The sequence below is a fragment of the Leucopleurus acutus genome, assembly GCF_964270905.1.
Source record: "Leucopleurus acutus genome assembly, chromosome: 5".
NCBI lineage: Eukaryota > Metazoa > Chordata > Mammalia > Artiodactyla > Delphinidae > Leucopleurus > Leucopleurus acutus.
In genome coordinates, this window is record NC_139147.1 from 121,412,463 (window position 1) to 121,429,402 (window position 16,940).

Below are 16,940 nucleotides of genomic sequence, written 5' to 3' on the forward strand. Positions count from 1 at the left end.
TTTTTTTTTGCGGTACGCGGGCCTCTCACTGTTGTGGCCTCTCCCGTTGCGGAGCACAGCCTCCGGACGCACAGGCTCAGCGGCCATGGCTCACGGGCCCAGCCGCTCCGCGGCATGTGGGATCTTCCCGGACCAGGGCACGAACCTGTGTCCCCTGAATCGGCAGGCGGACTCTCAACCACTGCGCCACCAGGGAAGCCCCTCTTATTTAATCTTTACTGTAATCTTACAAGATAGATATTACTAATCTCATTTTATAGATGAAAAACTGAAGCACAGAGAGGTTAAGTAACTTTACTGAGTAACTTTAGTAACTATAGTTGCTAGCAGGTGAAATGAGAACTTGCACAGGGCTTCAACTTCTAATCCCATGTTCTTCCCACTATAGCATTCCACAATTTTACAAATATTTACTACACACCAACTATGTACCAGGCACTGTTTTAGGTCCCGAGTATCTAAGCAGTGAATAAAACAGACAAAATCCTGCTCTCAGGATTTTAGCTTATATTCTAATTGGAGGAGACAGTCAATAAAATAGTATATAATTTGGTTCTACGTGTTGTGAAGAAAATAAAGCAGGACGGAGGGGAAAAGAATGTGAGTGTAAGTGTGCTAGTCTATGTGCTCTCTGGTGACATTTCAGCAAACATCTGAAGAGGGGTGATGAAAGAGGGGTGTTTAAGGTCAAGGCAAAGGGCACAGCAAATGCAAAATCCCTTAGGCGGAAGCGAATTTGGCTGTCTGTCACTCCATCACTTTGATTTTTTTTAGCATACTGTATAACGATTATTCTCATGTGTAAGGAACCAATGTAAGCACACTGCATGGCCTTGCCTGATTAAATACATAATTTTGACATGTTAACAGCTTCTTATGATGACCATTTTTCGTATAAACAAACTGGGTTGAGGTAGGAAATGTCTACAGCCAAAAGCCACTGATTTTACTTTAAAAATTAAATCATAGGTAATAGATGCCCGTAATGGTGACATAAAAATACATAGTACTGCTGCTGACTAAATGAGACACAAATAAATATAATTCAACCCTCTTTTTAAATATTAAACGTTGGGAGAATCCTCAAGGAAACCTAAGGGAGACTTCAAGTTGGGAAAAACAAAGAGAACCCCTGCTGAAACAAAAAGGACAAGGAGGAGCCCATCTTTTGCCCCGTATCTCTCAGAAAGGATGCCAAGAGAGTGGTAGAAAATGAGGGACCTGGAGGTGTGACTCCGCGGGGAGACCTGCGGTCTAATCCTGGGCCTTTAGTTGCTGAATTGTCTCAGTCTTCACATTTGTGATGCGAGGCGTTCTGCGCTGGTGCCCACCACGCCCCTTTCCTCCCCAGATCCAGGGGTCTGTCTTATCTGAGCCGCTCAGGCTGGGAGTGAGTGACAGAGCAGGACCGCAAAAAACCAAAACTCTCGCGAATCTCGCCTGCCGAGCTTTCCCGGCTCAGAACGCCCCCACGCTGGAAATTTGACCGGAGCGCACCCCGCCCTTGCTCCGCCCCTTGCCCCGCCCCCTCGAGTCCTACGCGGAAAAGAACTCTGGCCTGGAGAGCGGATCGGCCGCGGCTTCCGGGAGGAGTTTTGGGCCCTGCGAGCCCCCGTCGGGCGCCGCGCTTTTTCACCAGAGAGAGCTGAGGAGACGCCAGGAGCCCGCCTCGGCGTGGTTGAAGAGTGCCTCGCGTCCTCACCATGGGCGAGCATGGCCTGGAGCTGGCGTCTATGATCCCGGCCCTGCGGGAGCTGGGCAGGTAGGGCCGGGCCGGCGTCTCACGTGCTCTCCCTTCCCAGCCAGGCACGTCCCGGCTCCGATCCCCTAACCCAGGCCGCGGCCCTTGTGGAGATGCTTCTCCGCTGACTTGAGCGCTTCTCCCTCAGAGAGGCCGTTGAAAGGACGCGGGGCGTCGCCGCAAACCTGCGGGATGCGGATCCGAGGGGAGGGGTAGTCGGCTGGCCCCACTTTACCTCAGCGGCGCCGGGAGCTCGTCCCTCTCCCCCCCACCCCCAAACCCCAGGGGGATTGCCTCCGCAGCGGGAGGGAAAGGTCCCTTCCGAACACTTTCTGGTCACTTTCCTACATTCATTTGCTTCTTGAAAGCCTCTTTCCTTACATGGAGTACTTGACGCATGGACTTTCCCCAGTTTCTGTGCTTTATGATTGCTGGTGGAGGGATTGATTTTTACCTTTACGTTTTGACCCAAAACTACCCTCGGAAGAAAAATCACTAGTTCTGATTTCTGTCAAGGAAGGCCAGTTGCTAGGAAAAGTTCGTTTCTAAGTGAAACCATATGCCGTTCTGGAGATGGGACCCCTTTCATATCGATCATCCAGTCCTCAATCCGTTATTTTAGTCAGAAACCCCAGGGATCGGCCACAAAGTCCACAGAATATAAATGTGCACAGAGTATTGCCAACATTTGAAGATAATGTTCCATTTGCAAAAGCTCTTTTTTTTTTTTTTTTTCCTTTCTGTAAACCCAAGAGTAAAATCGTGTAAACCAGTATTCTGCCCGAAGAGAGTAGGTAGATGTTGATGGCTGCTGCCCCCATTCAGGACACACACAGCCTTTCCTAAACCTGACCTAAAGACGAGAAGGCAGGGTTTTTGTTCGTTTGCTTTTTTAAAAAAAAAAAATATTTGTAACCCACTGTGAACAGAAAATAAGTGAGCTTGTACCACTGCTGCAGTTGAACTATCAATTGGAATAGTTGCTTTCCGATTTCTTGAACTGGTTGGAAACTTAGCACACAGCCACAACTGACGTTAAGCCCATGGGATATTTAATTCCCTTTCTTTTTGCAGTGCAGCTGTGTCCATCTCCACTTGTTGACCGTACAGAGACACTGACATTTAGTCTTCCTCGATTACATACATAAGAGGATATAAATGAAGGGACCATACTTGTCTTAACTGAATCATCATATTGTTGTGTGTATGATTTTTTTTCCACTTTGTATGAATGTTGCAAGCATACTTGTGTTAACATTTTGTAAAGTAACATCTACCTTTCTAAAAGAAGATGAAGGCAAGTGTTCATATAGGAAGTTGATGTACAGATTTCATCTTTCAGGCTCGATGTGAAGCTCAGTGTACTTTTCCCACCTTGCTTTAATATAGAATTTGCTGATTAGTACTTCTCTTCCCTTTTCTTTCTTTCTCTGTGATACTTGTTAGTAAAAATAATAGGATCTTGGATTTATTTTTAGTCGCTTTCATCAACAGAGCTTATAGTTACCTTTCACTCATTTGTAGCCATTCTAAGAGATGGAATAGAAAAACTGACCCATAGTGAATTGTCTGATAATAGGTTTTAATTGTCATGACTTTTTCATTGCAACTGCTTCATTCAAGCTTATTCAGTCTCACAGTATCTCCATGATATAGAATGGAGCAAATATTATCACTATTTATTAAGAATCAGAGTCACAGAAATTGAAGTACCAAAGTCAGAGAGATAGCAGTTAGTATTAGAGCTGGGTTTCAGATTCAAGCCATCAAGACCTTGTCTCCTCAGTTGTTTTTTTTTTCTTCATTGACCATGGCAATTAGATATCTGAAAAAAGTAAGATGTTACTGTTTTAATGTGTGGGCTCTTCTTCCTCTGTCTCTCAGGGATAAATTTTGCTTCAGTGTTATTTTCTGTTAGCACTCTTTTCTCTGCCTAGTCTCTCTGGGTGATCTCATCCACTCTTCCTGCCTTCAACTACCACCTGCTATTTGATAACTCCAAATCTGTGTCTCCAAGCCATGTTTCTTTCATATAGAACCATATATGCAACTGTATACTGGCAGACTATGTTAGTATAACCCATTTGTTCCCTGGGTGTTGTATATGCAGTTAAGACTCAATATATCCAATTTAAATTCTCTGCATATCCCAAGCGGTTTTTCTTTTTGTTTTTTTTTTTTAATTCCTCTTATTCACTGAGGTAGGGATATCTACCGTGTTCACTTATTTTTCCAGACTGGAAATCTAGGAATCATTCTGGACTCCGTATGTGCTTTCGGGCTATATCATTAGTCCTCCTTCAATCTTCACTCTCTTCCTCAGTAACTTTGTCTAGTCCCATAACTTAAAATACCATCTATATGCTGATAACTCCCAAATTTATCACTCTAGCCCAGAGATATATATTAGGTTGCTTACTCAACATCTATACTCAGAAATGAAAATTAACATATCCAAAGCAGAACTGCTGATTTGTTGTCCTTAAACCTGTTCCTTCCCCAGCTTATTGTAAATGTAGGAACCAAAAGCCTAAGAATTATCCTTGATTTTTTTTTTCCCTTACCCCTTAATAATCCATCAGCAAGTCCTGTCAACTGTACCATTAAAAACACTTTTTGGGCTTCCCTGGTGGCGCAGTGGTTGAGAGTTTGCCTGCCCATGCAGGGGACACGGGTTCGTGACCCGGTCCGGGAAGATCCCACATGCCGCGGAGCGGCTGGGCCTGTGAGCCATGGCCGCTGAGCCTGCGCGTCTGGACCCTGTGCTCTGCAACGGGAGAGGCCACAACAGTGGGAGGCCCACGTACCGCAAAAAAAAAACAAAACACTTTTCACCATCTCCACTGCTATCACCAAAATTTCTTATCTGGACTATTACAGTAACCTCTCAGCTGATCTTTCCATTTCCACTTTTACCCACTTACAGTGGATTTCCCACTTAGCAACCAAAGTGATTTTTACAACTATAAATCATATTGTAGATTATATAACATTACTCCCCTGCTCAAAATCTTCCTTTGGTTTTCCAACATACTTAGAATAAAATCCAAATTCCTTCCCAGGGCCTCTAAGGTCTGCCATAATCTGGCCTCTGCCTCCTCTGACCTCATGGCCTTGCTCATCCTGCCTACCTCATCCCTCCCTTGCTCACTCTACTCCAATGACGTTCGCTTTATTTTTTTTTAATACACCAAGATCATTCCTGCCTTCATTCCTTTGCACTCGTTTCTTCTCTCTGAACACTGGCTAGTTCCATTCAGTTGTCATTTCCAAGAACCTTCTCTGACCTTCCTGTTTACAATTACTTTGTAATCACAAGATCTTTTCCAACAGTGATAGTTGCCATTAAAATGTTAAATGGGAAATGAGAGGGAGATGAGGGGCTGGGGAGCAGCAACATTAGCCACTAGAGGAGGTTTGGATGGTGAGAAGAAGCCAGTCATGTGAAACTGGGAGGAGAAGTGTCTGAGATGGAATAGAAAATGCAAAGATCTCTAGGTGGGAATGAGGCTACTTTTTAAAGAGGAGGAAGAAGCCTGGAACATAGGGAGCAAAGATGGGAGTAGTATTAAGGATGGAAGAGTAGGCAGAGGCCAGATCCTTTAGCACTTTATAGGGCAGAATGAGGAATTAGATTTTATTTTAAGTTCAGTGGGAAGCCATTGGGGTGTTTTAAACAGAGAAATAACGTAATTGAATTCATGTTTTAGAAACATGTTTAACCTTCACTCACCTGCTTAGAACCCTTCAGTGTCCCATTGCCTTCAGTACAAAATTCAAACTCGTTAGTCCTTTGCACTTTGACCTTATCTTCCCTCTTTAGCTTCATTTCCAGATACTACCTCCCTGTTCTTTGGCCATGTAGAACCTCTGACAGTTTCTAGAGCAGCTTATGTTCTTGTTCCTGACCCTTTGCACATGTTGTTTCCTCTGCTGGAATACTCACCTTCCTTCCCTTATTTTACCTGCCTAGCCCCCTAGGGACTCAGCTTTGTGTCACCTCCTCCAGGGAGCCTTGACTGATAGGTCCTGCTCAGGGCTGAGTGTCCCTCTTACGTTCTATCTTGGCTCTATTAACACTTAACCATGCTGTGTTAAAACTGCCTGCTTACTTTTTTGTCCTTTAAACTACGAATTCTTTTAGGGCAGATATATGGTACCTTGGTTTTCCTGGCGTTTGATACTTGCCCCGCGGGAGGTTTTCAAGTGTTTATTAAATGTATCCAAACTTTATGTGATAAATTACCACCCAAATGTTACTGTATACTTTTGAAAAAGTATACCCTCTTAGCTCAGTACCAAGGTAGAGGTTGCAAAATAAGAAATCCTTACTCTTCCATGAATTTCTTTATTCTGATAGTACATCTAATAAATGACAATCACTTCACCTTTATAAAAAAACTGATTTTTAAAAATTATGCAAATGAATGCATAACCTTTTTTACAGAGTTACTTTATAGGAAACTGACCACCAGCCACAATCCTGGTTCCTCTCCACCACAAACCTCCTCATTAACATTTTTAAATGACACTCGTCAAATTACACTTGGTTTATGACAAAATCTCCTGACTTTGTCTAAAACAATTCATGTTATCTTGTAATTTCAGACTTAAAATTTTTTTTGTTATATTTAAATCTGTGATGTCCTATAACCTACTATGGACACCAGCCAAATGTTGCCACTGAGCGTTTCACATGTGGCTAATCTAAACTGAGATGTGCTCTAAATGTAAGATACTGGGTTTCAAAAACTTAATTACCACCCCCCTCCAAAAGGAATGTAAACAATGTCATTAATAATTTTTATATTATTACATGTTCAGATAATATTTCAGATATATTATTGGGATTAAAATTGCCTGTTTCTTTTTACATTCTTAATGTGACTACTAGAAAATTTAAAACTACACATGTGGCTTGCATTGTATTTCTGTTGGTCAGTGCTGGTTTAAATAAGATAAGAAACACAAAACTTTTTCTCTTTCACGTATAAATACAACTACTTGTTCTTTGATCCTGTACACCTAAAGTTTATATTACTTGCAAATATTTATTAACTTCAGTAACTTAGTTGTTTTCTATCAAGCAAGACACAGTTCTAGGTGTGGTATAGGGGATGCAAAGGGAAGTGAAACACATTTTCTCTCCTGCAGGAGCTTATGGTCTAGTGGTGCTGCAGGAATTCATAGAGAAATAAAACATAGTCTCCACCTCTAGGAGCCTATGGTCTAGTGGCAGAGAACAGGTAGATAGATATTCCACAGATCCGAAAAAGTTTATACATTAAGGATGAAGGAGACACAAGATGCAGAAAGATTCTTATGAACCGTTCATTCATTCAGCAGAATGTTTTGGAGTGGTTACTATGTACCAGGACCATTTCCATCATGGCAGTTATTAGCTGTAGATGCCTTGGATCCTGTACGTAATCAATTAGGATTGGACTTTGTGATTGAATAATCAAGAAAATAATTAACCTTCTCATTTTTTCTTTTAGCATTGTTTAAGTGGGAAAACATGTACATTTATAGTACTATGTGGATGTTATAAGTTGTTATTTATATGAAATACATAATTTGTGTAAATAACCAGCTTACCTACTATATCCTCAGCTGTTTTGTCAGTGGAAGTGATGGAGTGAGCTAATCATTTATACACAACTTTCCATGAATCCTCTCTGCAGAGCTAGTTATTTCCTGCTTTGGGTGTATATGACACCTGATTAAAATTATTTGTGTGCTTTCTTACCCTCTCCCCAGTGACTTCCTTGAAGCAGGGCATCTGGTTTTATTTGTGTTTTGAATTTATTGTATTATTAAAGTCTGTACTCATCCTTTCCTCCTGTATTAATAAATATATATTAATGATTGTCATTAGGATTAATGATAATCATCCCGTCCAAGGATTATCTCTTTACTTATACATGGTCCCAGGAAGGAAAGCCAAATTTCAAGAATCAATTGTTCAAGTCTTTCCATCTTAAGGGAAACAAAACAAAACCCTCTTGACCTCATATATTCCTTTAGTTACCACTGACTCCCAATTCTTCTCTTCATTCCATGGTCAAGCTTTAGAGAGAGCATGCTATTCTCAATATTCACATTTCATCTGTTTTTCACCCTTTGCAATCTGGCTTCTGCCTTTATCTCTACACTAAAACTTTAAAATCCAAAGGACATAAAAAAATTAACTCAAAATGAATCAAAGACCTAAATGTAAAACTATAAAACTCTTAGAAGAGAACTCTTAGGGGAAAAGCTTCCCGACATTGGATTCGGCAGTAACTTCTTGGCTATGACACCAAAAGCATGACAGCGTATGAAAAAATAGATCAAATTTAAAATTAAAAATTATCAAAATTTAAAACTTTTGTGCAGCAAAGGACAGTATCAACAGAGTGAAAAGACAACCTATGGAATGAAAGTAAATGTTTGCAAGTCATATATCTGATAAGGAGTTAATATCCCCAAAATATTAAGAACTACAGCCCAGTATCAACAACAAAAAGCAACCTGATTTAAAAATGAGGAAAGGGTCAGTAGAGTATGAGACTCTCAAAAATGAGGAAAGGACTTAAATAGACTTTCTCCAAAGAAGAAAGACAAATGGGCAAAAAGCACATGAAAAAATGTTCAACATCCCGAATTATTAGGGGATTGTGAATCAAAAGTACAGTGAGATACCATTGCAGACCCATGAGGATGGCTGCTATTTTAAAACAACAACAACAACAAAACCAACAAGTGTTGGTGAGGATAAGGAAAAATTGGAACTTTGTAAGTTGTTGGTAGCAATGTAAAATGGTGCAGCTACCGTGGAAGCAGTATGGCAGTATCTCAAAAAACTAAACATGGAAGTACCATATGATCTTGCATTTCCACTTCTAGGTATACACCCAAAATAATTGAAAGGGACTGAAACAGATACTTATACACCCATGTTCATAGAGGCATTAGTTACAGTAGCCAAAAGGTGGAAGCAATCCAAGTGTCTATGGAAACATGGATAGATAAATAAAATGTGGTATAAACACAGTAGAATATTATCTAGCCTTAAAGAGGAAGGAAATCCTGACACGTTACAACATGGATGAACTGTGAAGATGTATGCTAAGTGAAATAAGTCAGTCACAAGAGGACAAATGTAGGATTCAACGTGTAGATGTAAGTAGTCAAATTCATAGAGACAGAATTGTCGGGGGGGGGGGAATGGGGAGGTATTGTTTAATGAGTACAGTTTCACTTTGGGAAGATGAAAAAGTTCTGGAGAGAGATGGTGGTGATGGTGTAGGATAATGTGAATGTACTTAATGCCACAGAACTGTACACTTAAAAATGGTTAAAATGGTAAATTTTATGTTAAGTATATTTTACCATAATAAAAAAATATATCCAAAGGACATTTTAACAAACTAGTTTTATTTGATTGTGTGGACAGCTCCCTCCTTAAAATTCTAACCTCCTTGGATTCTAGAACACATCTCTCATTGTTTTTCTTTCTGTTTCTCTGGCCCTTTCCTTTTCTCCTCGTGCCTCTACTAACCTTAACTTTGGGTTCTCTCTGGCTTTCTTATTACTTATTACATTTGCGTTCATATCCAAGGCTTCCACTACTACTAGCTCTAATAGTGGTAGATTATATAATCTCTGTAAGCACCAGTCTCCACATATGCAAATTAGGGTCTAATATCCCTATCTTATTTCTTGTGAAATATGAAATAATACAATGTGTTTAGCCTTGCTTGTTATGTACTATTATATATCGATAAGTTAATCTATATCTCTAGGCTAGGACTTGAGGTCTAGAACTGTAATTCCAAAAATCTTTTGGACATTCCACTTAGTTGTTCCCTTGAGACCTTAAACTCAGTATTTCTAAAACTGAATTTTTTTTCTTCCCGTATGTGTGCTTCCACCTGTGTTAACTGTTTGGGTGAATGGCCTCATAATCCAGCCTGGATAGAGGGCTAGATTGATTTATCAGTCTCCTCCATTAAACTGTCTTTCACCTTCCCAACAGTAGCTTCTGATGTGTTGTGTGGCGCATTATAGGTACTCAGTGAATGTTTGTTGATTACACGAATAACTGTATGATTCCTCATTATGTAGTGGAACACAGGCTTTCTATTATTATGTTCTATTCCTTGGTTATTTACACAAATCATGGAACTCGAGTTCATTCAGGATTCTAGGATACTCTTCCTCTGCTTAATTATTGTATCTCCTTTTAATAATTTTTTTTTTTTTTAACGGTATACCGGTCTCTCACTGCTGTGGCCTCTCCCGTTGCGGAGTACAGGCTCCGGACGCGCAGGCTCAGCGGCCATGGCTCACGGGCCCAGCCGCTCCGCGGCATGTGGGATCCTCCAGGACCGGGGCACAAACCCGCGTCCCCTGCATGGGCAGGCGGACTCTCAACCACTGCACCACCAGGGAGCCCCTATCGCCTTTTAATATTATTTTTTCATGATTGTTCTTGAGACTCAATATGTGTATTTTTCCCTAACATTTATTGAATTTTTATTGTGGAAAGTTTGAAACTTACAATAAAAGAGAAAATGGGGCTTCCCTAGTGGCGCAGTGGTTGAGAGTCCGCCTGCCGATTCAGGGGACACAGGTTCGTGCCCCAGTCCGGGAAGATCCCACGTGCCGTGGAGCGGCTGGGCCCGTGAGCCATGGCCGCTGAGCCTACATGTCCGGAGCCTGTGCTCTGCAACGGGAGAGGCCACAACAGTGAGAGGCCCGCGTACCGCAAAAAAGAAAAAAAAAAAAGAGAAAATGGTATAACTGATTTCCCATTTCACCTAATAATGATCAATTCATGGCTCGCTTCCTCTCCTCAGAGTACTTTGCAGCAAATTCCAGGCATCATTTTATCAATAAATACCAGTATTTATCTCTAAAGGATAAAGACTTTTTTGACATACCACATACCGTTATCACAACTAAAAATATAATTTCTTAATAGCATCAGATATCTAGTCTGTGTTCAGATATTCCCAATTGTCATATATAGTTTGCTATTTTTATTTTTGATTCAGAATCCAATGTAGAGTCATATATTATAATTGGTTGATATGGCCCTTAAGTTCATTATGGGTTTCTCCTCCTCTCTTTTTTCCCTTGGAATTTCTTTGTTGAAGAAACTGTTTCCTCTTGATTTTCTAAAGGTCTAGATCTGTTCAATAGAAATATAAAGGAAGCCATGTATGTAATTGAAATTTTCTAGTGGCTACATTACAAAAAGAAAGTAAGTGAAATTAATTTTAACAATATATATTATTACCATATTATATTACTTATATGTGGAATCTAAAATATGACACAAATGAATTTATTTATGAAACAGAAACAGACTCAGACATAGAGAACAGACTTGCAGTTGCCAAAGGTGGGGGAGGGGAGGATTTGATTGTGAGTTTGAGAATAGCAGGTGCAAGCTATTATATATAGACTAGATAAACAACAAGGTCCTATTGTATAGCACAGGGAACTATATTCAATATCCTGTAATAAACCATAATGGAAAAGAATATGAATCACTTTGCTGTACATGAGAAACTAGCACAACATTGTAAATCAACTATACTTCAGTAAAAAAAGAACAAGAAAAACTTTAAAACCTCACCAAAACCCCAATGTATATTATTTAACTCAGTATATCCAGGTATTATCATTTCAACATGTAATTAATATAAAATTATTAATGCGGTATTACACATTTTTGGTAATGAATATTCAAAATCCAATGAGTATTTTATACTTGTAGCACATCCCAGTTTGGACTAACTACATATCAGGTTCTCACTAGCATGTGATAAGGGCTACCATATTGCGCAGGGCAGGTCTAGACTTTGCAGATTGGATACTTTGCAGAAGAATACTATCAGTGTCAACATTAAAACTAAGCACATTTGATAAGGTCAACTTTAGAGAATTTTTTACAAATGACACTGTGAGTCCCTTTAAGGGTTAATAACATTTTATTTGTATTTTAGTTCCAGTCCAGAGGAATATAATACCGTTGTACAGAAGCCAAGACAAATTCTTTGTCAGTTCATTGACCGAATACTTACAGATGTAAATGTTGGTAAGAAACAATTATTTCTGATATAAATTTTATAACTTAAATTGTTTTCTTTTCCATGTATACACATTATACTAGCATTTTTCTCCATATAATTTTAGATATATAGTTAGTGTTTATGTTAGTTACTATTTTCAAGCAAGTTCTTTACAATATTACTTGTTACATAATGTGATTTAGGCTTAATGTGATTTAGGCTTTTAAAGTAATTCTGTTTTCCTCTTTGTTATCTAGATTTTCTGCTGCTTGCTATGAGTTCTTCTTTGATATATGATATTATTATAGGTAAAAATATTTGGCCAGTTCTGTTTTAGCTAGGTCTTGTGTCAGTGGTTGAGAAACAGCAAATGCCATTTAAAAAAAAACTCTTTAAATAAGGGTTGGCACCTTTGTCTATGGGAGGTAATAAGATTCTGTGAGTTGTCGAATCAACTATTTCCTGTTTGTGGCAATCTAAAAGACAAATATTACCAACTTGGCAAGATGGTGTCATATGTGTCATGTCTGTTAAAATTACGTGGAAGGGATAATACAGAGTGGCATTTGGCTCATGGTTTATAAATTTAATTCCAAATTTGACACAGATTTCATGACTTAACAATAGTCATTTAGCCTTTCTTTTTCAATCAGTAAAATTATACGTTCCTGAAAAATAACAAATGACTACTGAATACTTGCAGGATGTGTTTTCATATGGTACTCCATCTGTTTAGACCACTTGTCCTTACCCTGTCTGTTTGACCAACTCCTCATCATCTAGGAATCAACTCCTTCAGGCATATTCCCAGACACTTGTTTCCTCTTTTGTAGATTAGTACAGTTAAGATATAATGACTGCCTGGAGGGGTGGGATAGGGAGGGTGGGAGGGAGGGAGACGCAAGCGGGAAGAGATATGGGAATATATGTATATATGTAACTGATTCATTTTGTTGTGAAGCTGAAACTAACATACCATTGTAAGCAATTATACTCCAATAAAGATGTTAAAAAAAAAAATTCTCTCACTGCTCTAATAGGTTTTTAAAAAAAAAAAAAAAAAAGATATAATGACTAGTTTATTTGTCTGACTCCCTCACCTGATTTTGAGGGTTTTTTTAATCCTCAGATTTTCACACAGTGCCAGGCGTATTGTAGGCCTATAGCACATGTTTGGTGAATGGATATATAACAGATGAATACATGTGATTATTAAACATTTAAAATTAGAAAGATAGGATTGTAGTGTGTTTTTAGCCCCATCGGTTTATCATGAGCACTGTGTTGGACATAATTCTTGTCACCAAAGTTTAGTTTCTTAAAAGCACTGCCATTTAATTTGTCATGACTCTTTAAAATGAATCTTTTATTGTTTTAGTTGCTCTAGAACTTGTAAAGAAGACTGACTCTCAGCCAACCTCTGTGATGTTGCTTGATTTCATCCAGCATATCATGAAGTCCTCCCCACTTATGTTTGTAAATGTGAATGGAAGCCATGGACAAAATGAGGCCAAAGGCAGTTGTATTGGTAAGTCCTGCTGTTTGTGCATTCATTTTCAATTTCTTCTATGATTTCTACCCTCTTCTGCTCTTCTGAAATATAACATTATAAATATAACAATATACACATTGTTACACATATTTTTGTCAAATTTGGTATAAACTGAGGGAGCAAAATGGTAATGGTTAGTTTTATTTCATGCATCCTTATTGTTTTCTTTTATTATGAACTAGGTACCCAGAATGGAGTGGAAGTAATTGAATATGTTCATATGCCATTGTAAACTTCAGAAGTTTTCTTTTTTCTGATTTTGGTAATCTCTTTCTTCTAGATCAGGCGTTAGCAAACCATGGCCCACAGGCTGGCCGCCTGTTTCTGTGAACAAAGTTTTATTGGAACACAGCCATGATCATTCGTTTACTTATTGTCTGCAACTACTTCAAAGGCAACACTGAGTAGTGGACATGGAGATCATATGGCCCTCAAGCCTAAAATGCTACTTTTGTCTCTTTATTGGCTTCCTCATAAAGAGGTGTAAAGCACATAGCTTTTTCTTTTTCTGTACAATGCATAGAGTATTTAAAAATTTTTTTGCTTGAATTTAAGACTCAACTTTGATAGTATGTCCTCTAAAAAGTCTTTTCTGACCATTACTGACTGCCTACTCTAGGACTGGCTTAGTTGCTCTTTCTTTATGCTGTTAGTACAGGGTGTTCTATATTTCTTCTATCATAGTAGTTTTTAAACTATATTATAAATACCTGTTTGTCTAATATTCTTTGCTACACTGATTTTTAAAAAACAGGTTATAACCCATTTAGTGGGTATTGAAGATGAAATATAATTGACTAGAAAATATCATAGTACATTGCATGTAATAAGTACATACAATGTACATGTAATAAGTACATGAAACTTTTGTTTCACATATTTAAATTTTAAAAAGATGCATATGTATACTGGGTTGTGATATAAAATATATCTCTTAGTTGCAGTTAAGAAGTTCGAGAAACTATATTATAGGATTCAGGAGGACAGGACTATGACTGATTTGTTCTTATGCATCTGAGATAGAGTCACTACTCAATAATATTTGTTGAAGGAGTGATAATTACTATTTATTGAGCCTTTATTTAACTTGAGGCACTATGCTGAGAATTTCAAATATATTATATTACTTGATCAGGGTAGCATATAAAGTAGGTGTCATTATTCCCCTTTCATAGATGAAGTTACAGAAGTTTAGAGAAATGAAAAGTTCACACGACTGATAAGTGGAGAGCTAGGAACTTGTCTGACACCAAAATTGGTATTCTAAATTATTATAATATGTTTCCATTGTGTAGGGAATGTTTTAGACTATTTTGTTAGTGAAGTTTACACTTTAAAAATAAATCATCAAGCATTTAGCAAATTGATTGGCACTCTGATGTATTTATTTAATATCTTTTTTGTTTGTTTATTTCAAAGAATTCAGTAACTGGATCATAACAAGACTTCTACGGATTGCAGCAACTCCATCCTGTCATATGTTACACAAAAAAATCTGTGAAGTCATCTGCTCATTATTATTTCTTTTTAAAAGCAAGAGTCCTGCCATTTTTGGAGTACTGACGAAGGAATTATTATATCTTTTTGAAGATTTGATTTACCTCCACGAAAGAGATGCAACGGGACACTTTGTGGAATGGCCAGTGGTAGTTAGCCGATTTTTAAGTCAATTAGATGAACATGTAGGATATTTACAACCAGCTCCTTTGCAGTTCATGAACATGCAAAATTTAGAGTTTATCGAAGTCACTTTATTAACGGTTCTTATTCGTATTATTGCAATTGTGTTTTTTAGAAGGCAAGAACTCTTACTTTGGCGGATAGTTTGTGTTCTGCTAGAGTATGGTAGTCCAAAAGTTAAATCCTTAGCAATTAGCCTTTTAACTGAACTCTTTGAGCTTGGAGGACTACCAGCACAACCAGCCAGCACTTTTTTCAGCTCATTTTTGGAATTATTAAAACACCTTGTAGAAATGGATGCTGACCAATTGAAACTCTATGAAGAGCCATTGTCAAAGCTGATAAAGACACTATTCCCCTTTGAAGCAGAAGCTTATAGAAATGTTGAGCCTGTCTATTTAAATATGCTGCTAGAAAAACTCTGTGTCATGTTTGAAGATGGTGTGCTTATGCAGCTTAAGTCTGATTTGCTAAAAGCAGCTTTGTGCCATTTACTGCAGTATTTCCTTAGATATGTGCCAGCTGGGTATGAATCTGCTTTACAAGTCAGGAAGGTTCATGTGAGAAATATTTGTAGAGCTCTTGTGGATGTGCTTGGAGTTCAGGTAGATGCAGAGGTAAGTCATTTGTAAGGTTACTTGTTAAGCATGTAATTTGTTCTTAATTTAAGTGTATGCATATATGCAAGATTAATAATGAGAAAATAAAATATCTTTAATAATGTACATTCAGAATGGGATGATTTTCATAATCTATTTTGGCTTCCTATTATGGATTTTTAATTTGATTTTAGAAACATTTGTGCACTACATTGGTAATGAACTGCCAATGGAGTTTTAAAGTAGAGTTTGTGAAGTGTAAACATGTTCGTTGCATTATTAATTAAAAAGGAGCCAGTTATCAACTTCATTGCAAAAACTTTGAGCACTCACATAGATTTTTCTTTGACAGGTTATAATCAGTCACTTCTAGAAAACCTATGGGTATATAGTACTAGTCATGCCAAATTACGCCTTTTTTTTCTATTTGGACTGTGGGAGACACTACAATAAAATAGATATACAATAAATTGATTAAATATTTTAGTTTATTTTATCTGTAAGTCTTGCTAGATTTGTAGTATAAAAGAAGTTAGTAATTCCCTTGTAGAATTTTTCTTTGTGTCATTTTGGTTTAGGGAAAAACAGGTTATAGAGAGAAGAATTTGTCTTAGGCCTTCTAAGACTATAGACCATAGTTCTAGATATAGAACTATACATATGTCGATGTATAGACTGTGAAATAATATAGATTAACTTAGGTTTTTGTTTGTCTGATGAGACTCTGAAAATAATTTACCTTATTTGACATCTTAATACCTAATGCATTTTTGCTATGAATAATATAAACTTATTTTCTAAGGATTAGTTTTTTAAATTATTTTTGCTTTCTCAGTATTTGTTGGGCCCACTTTATGCAGCCTTAAAAATGGAAAGTATGGAAATCATTGAGGAGGTTCAGTGCCAAATTCAACAGGAAAACCTCAGCAGTAATAGCGATGGACTGTCACCCAAAAGGCGTCGACTCAGCTCATCTCTTAACTCTTCCAAAAGAGCACCAAGACAGACAGAGGAGTATGACCTTCATTCAGTTTGTATTTAGCCACTTAATAAAACTTTAGTCACTTAAAAATCATCTTTACGTAAGTGCTTTGACTTAAATACACAAAGAACATTTGTTCTTTCTATAGGTAGTCAAAGGAATGCTTAAAATATCTTAATAGTGCTTGTAGTCTATTCTAGTATAAGAGATTTCATGGCTAAATATGGTTACTTAAAAGACTTTTTAAGTCTTTACTTGCCTAATTTAACTTTTTAATACATGAAAAATCTCTGAGACTTTACATCTATAAGCAATTTAAAAA

General features: G+C 37.9%; 1 protein-coding gene across 1 annotated transcript in view; it reads left to right on the forward strand.

Moving 5' to 3' along the window:
* The first annotated feature begins 1,559 nt into the window (after window positions 1-1,559).
* ATR (ATR checkpoint kinase) overlaps window positions 1,560-16,940 on the forward strand; it is a 104,476-nt gene continuing 89,095 nt past the window's right edge. Inside the window, exons 1-5 of the mRNA XM_082840232.1 lie at window positions 1,560-1,762; window positions 11,740-11,831; window positions 13,184-13,333; window positions 14,777-15,654; window positions 16,472-16,650. Coding sequence (XP_082696358.1) covers window positions 1,704-1,762; window positions 11,740-11,831; window positions 13,184-13,333; window positions 14,777-15,654; window positions 16,472-16,650 — 1,358 coding nt within the window. The 5' untranslated portion in view covers window positions 1,560-1,703. The remainder of the gene's footprint in view (window positions 1,763-11,739; window positions 11,832-13,183; window positions 13,334-14,776; window positions 15,655-16,471; window positions 16,651-16,940) is intronic.